Source organism: Paralichthys olivaceus, chromosome 18, assembly GCF_024713975.1.
Source record: "Paralichthys olivaceus isolate ysfri-2021 chromosome 18, ASM2471397v2, whole genome shotgun sequence".
NCBI classification, from domain to species: Eukaryota; Metazoa; Chordata; class Actinopteri; order Pleuronectiformes; family Paralichthyidae; genus Paralichthys; species Paralichthys olivaceus.
Window position 1 is genome coordinate 20354306 of NC_091110.1, and position 7848 is coordinate 20362153.

The window sequence follows — 7848 nt, forward strand, 5'->3', positions numbered from 1 at the left end:
TATAATCAGGTTTATTGAACGAAGTTCTTTTCAGGTGGTTTTGAATGAATTTACAAACTGAGAAAATAAAAATGCTACTGAAGAGGAACGTGGTTACAAATAAGGACAACAGAGCTGAGTAAAGATAGGAAATCATAAAACATCCCAGAAACGTCCCTACACGCTGATTCATATATATACTAACAGATCACACACTCACATGTTGCCATCATTCACTCTGTTGCTGTTTGTGAACCATGTGTAATAATTTAAGCTGTTTTTTAAAATCCTAGTGGAAGAGTTGTGTGTTTTCCTGGTTTCTCTCAAACGGGTCTTCGCCACCAGCCTGTTGTGTTCAGTGTGTTGCCAAGGAACGTCGAACCTTCGCCTCTGGTCCAATCAGCGCTGGGGAAACGTGTCACGTGCGTCGAACTGACCAACCACAGAGCGCGTGTGGTGGCTGTGTTGAAGTTCAGCAGACGTGTTGTCCGTTAGCTCTCCGCAGTTTGTTCGCTCCTCAGAAGCTGCGCTGCCGATGAACTTCATCCTGTGATTATTATACTTTGCTTTACTTTCTCTTATGGTAAGAACATCGGTCGTTGAATCCCACAGACGCTAGTACGGCTGCTATCAAGGTTAGCTAACAAGCTAACGCTAAAGTCAAGCTCGTGCATACTTCTTGCGAAGCCACGCTGCATTTGTTAATGTGTTTAAGGCTTGAACACGTTTATAGAATGATGTGAAACTACTGCCGAATCCACGTGTGAATAATTCTAAGTGCCTGTCGTTTAGCTTGGAATTCATAGTAGTGATTGTTTGTGGTAATGTTAGTATCGTAATCTAAATTAGTGTTATTGTAAATGGGATCCGCTTCTAATTGCCGCAAGATTTCGTTTGTAGTCAATATATTCCACAGTATTATATTCGAATTCAAATGAATAGTTCATAATGATGGTTTAATATTATAATCACTTGTTTTCTTCCTTGTTTGACTTTGTAGCAGTGACACAAATGTCTGACTGCAATAAACATGATGTGGTCCAGGAAAGTTTCCACCTTATTAAGACAGAAGAGCAGAAATATGAAGCAGTCGAATTATTCTTCCAACTGTGTCTTGACTTAGTTTCCCTGGGTTTCCACTCACACACCTTTCCTTACCTGTGACATCAACTTAACATTGCTCACCATTGTAAATCCTTGTGTTAGCACGTAAACTGTTGGAAATACTCAGTCATCACTCATTCACTGTGTTTGACAGAGGAAAGCAACGAGGAACCGCTCGAGTTCCCCTCCGATTCATGTGCATGTCAACGAGGCCACACCTGTCCATGTGCACGTGATGGGTCATAGGACGCATGCTGTCAAATCCCCTCAGGTTAGAGATGCAATTGTTTTATTAACATGATTCACGTGTACTTCATATTCAGTTTTATCTTTTGTTACAAATCTGCACTTTTTGAAGATTTTGCTTCTTTGTTATATTTCTTATTTTCTGATCAAATAATGTTCCCAACCATTCCCCTCACTCCTTTTCATAGTGCACATCTGATCTCATATGATTGAGTTATTTTGCAGCATTGGAAGACCTGACTGTAACAAGATGTGTTTTTAAGGTGAGGACCAAGATGGACAGAGGAAACCTCCGTCCTACAGCCACAGTCAAAACTCGAGTGCCATGGATTCCACCAGGAAAAGCCTCAATACGAGACGCCTCCTACAAGTGGGAGGTAACTGATCTTGAAGCCTCTGCTCGTTCTTGTCTCAGGATTGTGAATGTGCTCAGCCAGTCAGGATGTTGTGTTAATGAAAGTGTCATTCGCACCCAGGGACCAACGCACCACCTTGAGATCACGCCACCGCTCCCCGAACCAGAGCCTGATCAGTCCCACTCTGCACTGCGATTGGCTGAGCTCACATCAGAGGAAGAGGAAGGGCTTCACGGACGAATCAGCCAGTATGAGAGGAAGATTGACAGCTTACTGACAGACGTCAGTTCTCTAAAGAATGAGGTGAGTCTCTTCTCTGTCCACTTTGGACTGGTCAGTACAAAGTTATGAGTTCCATTACTTTTGAGTCCTACATCTAAGAGCACTCTTTTTACAAATGAAAATCTGTGTACTTTGCTTCAGCACAGGTAGATCTGGTAAAATGCATTGTTTTCAAAGCATGTAGCCACCAGCTTCTACTCACTGGCCATCACTTTTATCAAAGTTTGCCACGAAAGCTCGTAGCTGAATCTAAATGTGCTGACTTCCTCAAACTGTCTGGCCTGTTTGAACTCCTCAAACCTGTTCAGAAAAAGATTTGAGATTCATTATAAGGTCAATATCTCTGCATTGTTAATATCCCATAGCAACAAATACAATTTGAAGTCCTTCACGTTGCACGTTCTGTCCTCCGTACATCCCTGCAGACTTGCAGACTGACATGAGGCTGGTGAGCAGATTAGTCATGTCCCCAGTATCATATTGTTTGTGTACATGTCCACATGTACATTTGCATATCTGTCACATATATGTGCAGGTGGAACTCCGGAAAAGAGAGCAGCTGCTGGAGCGTCAGTCGGAGCAGCTGAGCGTCTCCCAGCGGGTGATCGCCAAGCAGGAGGAGGAGCTTGCTGAGGTGACCAAGGAGCTGGAAGAGACTGAGCGGGAGAACACACGGTTACGTCAGTCGATGGAAAAGATGCTGGATCAGAGCGACTACAACAGGCAAATATGAAACTTAACTTAGTTTTCTCTCCCTCTTCATCTTTGTCTCACTTTTTCTTTTGACTTTCTGGGACAAGTGTGATGATTTCACCTTCACAAATATTTTAACCATAATTCATTTGTCTGTGTGCTCAAATGTTCTTGTAGCATGTGACTCTGACACTTCAGGGCATTTTTAGAGCAACATATATTTCACTCTGAGAATTCTTTAGTATGAATGTCTGGAGTCCTAATTCCTGGCACTCAGAGTCATGCTGGTTTTATTCTAGTCATGTTAATGGAAGTTATTTTATTCCTGGGATAGTTGGGTAGAGATTCATCCAGGGTTAGATTCTTCATTTTAATCAATCTGTCTGATGCTTAGGTAGACATTTTTCTCTGTGGCCTGAAGTCAGATCGGATTATTGTCCCTGTCTCATTGCAGATTAGACCGGGACAGTACGCAACAAGACAAAGACGCTCTGCTCAGAAAACTGATGGAGGCTGAGATGGACGGAGCTGCGGCTGCTAAACAAGTCTCAGCCCTGCGAGAGTCTGTTTTCAAAGTGTGTGGTTCTAGTGTGAGTATGAACTCATTGTTTGACCTTGTGTGTCCTGTCCGACCCAACATACTTGAGAAAACAGGTAACTTTGCTTTTTTATCTGTCAGGAAGCTTGAAAACCTTTTCTGTTGTTGTGACACTAAACTTTTATTAACCAATGTCTTTGCTCCTCTCTGTGTTTTCTGTTTGTCCGTACAGAGGCTGTCAGACACTTCAGTCCTAGGTCGTCAGAAGGAGCTGCTGCTGCAGAAGTTGGAGACGTTTGAGGCCACAAACCGAACGCTGCGGCACCTTCTCAGAGAGCAGCACAGATCCCAGGTACAGTGTGATGCAAAACCACATGAAGTAGTCTTCTGATTCTCTGATTGCTCATCTGACTCCAGATTTATAAAAAGGGTCTACAATACAACCATATGTATCAAAGGGATAGTTATGGTAAGTGTAGAGAAATACCACAGACCATTGTCTCACAACTGTGATATTATATTATAACCGTGAGGATGATCATGGTCCCGACAGTTCTCAGCTGCAAAATATTAAACTTTGTTAAGTTTCATGTTGTGAGGTAAATGTCTTTGAACAGATGGAGTCAATGCGACTGTCGGAGCAGAAGGATTCGTTACTGAAGAGACTCGCAGACACTGAGGCAGAAAATGCTGTGAGTTGAGTATGAACCTGTAAAATCTACTTTATTTATAGACTTTTATTTTCATGAACCTAATTGCATCATGTGTTCTCTTTGTTTTCTCATTGACAAACTGACAAGCTACACAAATTACACTGACGATCATTCTCCTTTTATTTATATGTATATAAATAAAGTTCGACCTCCTTTTCCCTTCAGTTTCTTGTGGTGAAACTTCAAGAGAGAGAAAAAGAGCTCGATCAACTCTCTAAACGTCTCGATACCGAGAAGGTACAGTTTAGTTTAAGTTTAGTCTATTTCACACAATATAAATTAAAAATACATCGTGATGCATCGTTTAGTTCGGCAGGTTAAAGCAGAATCCTCATTCTTACTCAATATGTGTTCTGGAATTTGAAAATGCAGGATAACGCTAAGAGATCAGCTGATCTGTCCAAGAGTGTGGAGTCAACGAGAGGACATTTACAAGGACAGCTCCGCAGCAAAGAGGCAGAGAACAACCGGCTCACGGTGCAGATAAAGGTTTGTCCCGGGATTTTCTCCTGTGTCTTCATCTATTGTTGTTTGTTGTTTGAATGTATTCATGAACACGTCCCCTGCAGTCCCGCACATATGAACCCTGGTTTCTTCTCCAGAACCTGGAGCGAGCAGCCGACCAGCAGAAGGCAGAGATGGACCATCTGAAGGAGCAGCTGACGAGGCAGAAGGAGCAGACCTGCACAGACCGAGAGGACCTGAAACGAGCTGCACGAGCCCAAAAACAACGAGCTGAGCGCAGCGAGGACACCGCAGGCCAGCTGAGCAACCAGCTGCTGGACATGGTAGGGCTGCGTCACCGAGCAGACACTGAAACTCTAGATTTAATAGTCAGAGAGACACAGGTGGAGCTTTTCATTAGCAACAGCAAGTCCGTTTTTTTATCTCTTACAGGAGAAGCAGGTGGCAGAAGCACTTTCTGCAGCTGAGACCTGGCAAAGCCATCATGCCCAAGAGGTGAAAGACAAGAGTAAACTGGAGATCGAACTGTCGCTGCTGAACAGGTTTGTTGCTCTCAGACACAGCTGCAGATCCAAACAGATGTAAGACTCCTCCGGTCTTTACAGTTTGTTCTGTTGCATGATACTACAGTCGTATAGTGGAAGTGACGGAGCAGCTTCAGAGGTCAGAGGAGAAAGGTCGGGCGGAGAGAGAGGCTCTACTGGATCGTCTGCACGGACTGAACACAGAGAGCACGACCATCAGACTTGAGAACCAGACGCTCAAGGTGAAAAACTCCCAACAGAGCACGAGTGTTGAATATGAATGTGACCGTGCCCTGGTCAGAATGTCGACATGTCTGTTCAGTGTCCTGGATAATGTTCTTCCCGTTCTAATAGACTTACATCGACTTACATTACATTATGAGGTCGGACTGTCTGGTTAATCTACAGTAATAACTGATGACACATGATGTGAACCTGTGTCAGGCCACAGAGTCGATGACGGAGGAGAAGCTCGCCTTGTGTCAGTCGGAGCTTCAGCAGGTCAAAGCTTCCATGAAGCAGTATGAAAGCCTGGTGGACAGCTATAAGATCCAGGTACATGAAACACACTGAACCACCAGGTCTGCAACAGTTTGAGGAACAACTGTCTGAACGGTTCTTCCTCCTGGGAACTGTCACTCCGTAGGTGGGGAAAACACGGGCTGAGGCAGATGAGTACTGCACTCGGCTGGCTCAGGCGGAGCGGGAGGCCCAGGCTGTACGGGGAAAGCTGGAGCAGGAAGTAGAGGAGGTGCGCAGGGAGCTGCTGGGACGACTGGCGGAGCTTGAGCCTCTCCCCGACACCTTACGACACACAGAGCTACAGCTGCAGGAGGCTCAGGACCGGGAACGCAGCCAGGAGAGACGCAGCGTGGAGCTCAGCACAACCCTGACAGATCTCCGCCTGAAGGTCAGAACAATCTCATTCTTACGATTACAGTTATTTTCATTGACAACAGCACAACAAGTTTAAACCAAAGAATAGTTTTCATCAACACGTCGCTCGTTTCCACACATTTCCCTGCTGTTTTCTCACTCTCACATTTGTTTTCATGTTCAGAACCTGCAGAACACGTCAGGAACACGTCAGGAACGTCAGCAGACTTCAGTTCATGTCAGAAAGCAGCTTATGATGCACTTTGATTGGTAATTCAGTTAGTGAAGTTCATGTCTTATCAGGTGGAGACTCAGGGAAGTCAGATGGAGCTGTTCAGACAGAAGAACAAGGTTCTGCTGGAGGAGAACCGACAGCTGCAGCAGCGAGTGGAGACTTTTGAAAGGTCTGTCACCTCTACTGCTCTACTCTGATGGATATGATGCTTTGTTAATGCCGACTGAAAGTATCTTAACAATATAAGAGACTAGTTGATTGTTGTCTTTTGTCTCCTCGTAGGAAGCTGGAGGAGACGGACAGTCAGAACAGCGACCTGCTGGCGGTCATCACGAAACGGGAAGACGCCATCTGCAGCAATCAACTCCGTCTGGAGGAAAAAACGAGGGAATGCTCCCTGTTGAGCAGAAAGCTGGAGGAGGCTCTGGATGATGCTCGACAACAGGTCTGAAGCGGTCAACAGCTACTGAACACTGGTCAAAGATTGTGTTTAATGACACGAGTGTTATTTTCTCTGAGGCTTCTGCAGCTTGTGTGTGTGGCGATGAAAGTTCTGCTTTGTGCTCTTCTTCATCCTCTGTTCACTGTGTTATATTTATCTCCAGATGTCGGAGTCCAGAGAACGTGTCATCACCAAAGAACGCTCCACCCAGGCCAAGATAGTCGACTTGGAGACTCAACTCAGCAGAACCAGCTCAGAAATCAACCAACTGCGACGTCGCAAAGAGGAGGTAGATCCCTCCTGAAGCACTCGACTGAAAGTGTTTAATTAACCATCAGCAGGTCTGTGACATGTGTGTTTATGATGCTCAGGTGGAGCGACGATATCAGAGCCGACTGCAGGACATGACTGATCGTCTGGAGCAGTCGGACAGCACCAACCGAAGTCTGCAGAACTACGTGCAGTTCCTCAAAGCATCATACGCCAACGTATTTGGAGATGTGGCCCTCAGCACATCCCTGCAGGCCCCCTCCCCCCTCTGAAAGTCCGTCCATCAGAGGAGTTTTGAAATGTGAATTATGAGCAAACTTTGAGACTGAAGTTGAGTTCAGAAATGATCATTTCTTGTGGAAACGAGTCATGTCGCTCTCAGGGACGGTGACAGCAGAGTCCGGCCACGAAGACGTTTCATCGTCAAATTTTTCAAATGTTTACGACGATTTCAACTCATTTTCCTCGTTGATATTTCCAGACCAAACATCCAACACTAGATTATTTTCAGTTTTCATTACGATGATGTTTCTCACTGGTTAGCTGTGCTGGTGCCTTGTAGCAGTTTGTATTTTAAATGCCAAAAACTGCAGAACTTGCAAATTGTCTCCATGAAGCGCAGCCAAGCCTTAAAGGGTTAATTCATCTGTTCAGTTCATTCTATTTGAACTATTGATCTTTTTTTTAACATTTATACAAGTTTGTCGCCAAACCAGCCGTGACACTGTGCGTTTGAATGATTGTTGTGAGCTGAACACATCAGTGCTAACACTTCCTGCTGGTACAAGACCCAACACTGTGAGTGTGCATCCTCACACACACTGTTACACCAGTTCCACAGAGTATTTACACACTGAAGTGTCTCGACTGTATATCACTGTTTGCCTGAATCGAGCTGACTGGAGAGGGAATAAAAGTTTCATTTGATCATCCAAGTATTTGATGTTCAGTGTTCTCTGTGCCTGAGTCCGCTGTTAACACGACGAGGGAACATCTGGGCTTTAGCTTCGGCTGCTTCCGGAATGTATCGGTCGTTTCCGTACAGCTGCAGAGAGTGACGTCACTCCTGGGGAGAGGGAGAGAGAGACACCCAGAGAGAGAGAGAGAGAGAGAGAGAGACACCCA

General features: G+C 45.0%; 1 protein-coding gene across 2 annotated transcripts; it reads left to right on the forward strand.

Moving 5' to 3' along the window:
- The first annotated feature begins 420 nt into the window (after nucleotides 1-420).
- On the forward strand, nucleotides 421-7661 carry odf2a (outer dense fiber of sperm tails 2a). Of its 2 annotated transcripts, none has more exons than XM_020107366.2 (19): nucleotides 421-562; nucleotides 1238-1354; nucleotides 1593-1706; nucleotides 1806-1988; nucleotides 2503-2690; nucleotides 3115-3250; nucleotides 3431-3550; nucleotides 3816-3890; nucleotides 4077-4148; nucleotides 4284-4400; nucleotides 4514-4699; nucleotides 4809-4918; nucleotides 5007-5142; nucleotides 5345-5455; nucleotides 5547-5810; nucleotides 6080-6180; nucleotides 6294-6456; nucleotides 6617-6742; nucleotides 6825-7661. In XM_020107366.2, exons 1-19 carry the CDS (start codon nucleotides 560-562, stop codon nucleotides 6993-6995), a joined length of 2493 nt encoding a protein of 830 aa, XP_019962925.2. In that variant the 5' UTR covers nucleotides 421-559; the 3' UTR covers nucleotides 6996-7661. The 2 variants fall into 2 exon arrangements, with proteins under 2 accessions (XP_019962925.2, XP_069369419.1); XM_069513318.1 differs by having other exon boundaries at nucleotides 474-614.
- The last annotated feature ends 187 nt before the right edge of the window (nucleotides 7662-7848 follow it).

What these genes read in the sequence shown, in the direction of transcription:
- odf2a (XM_020107366.2), top strand. An exon ending in GATCAGAGCGACTACAACAG is followed by an intron (nt 2,691 to 3,114) that starts GCAAATATGAAA and finishes GTCTCATTGCAG; the next exon opens with ATTAGACCGGGACAGTACGC. An exon ending in GAGAGCAGCACAGATCCCAG is followed by an intron (nt 3,551 to 3,815) that starts GTACAGTGTGAT and finishes GTCTTTGAACAG; the next exon opens with ATGGAGTCAATGCGACTGTC.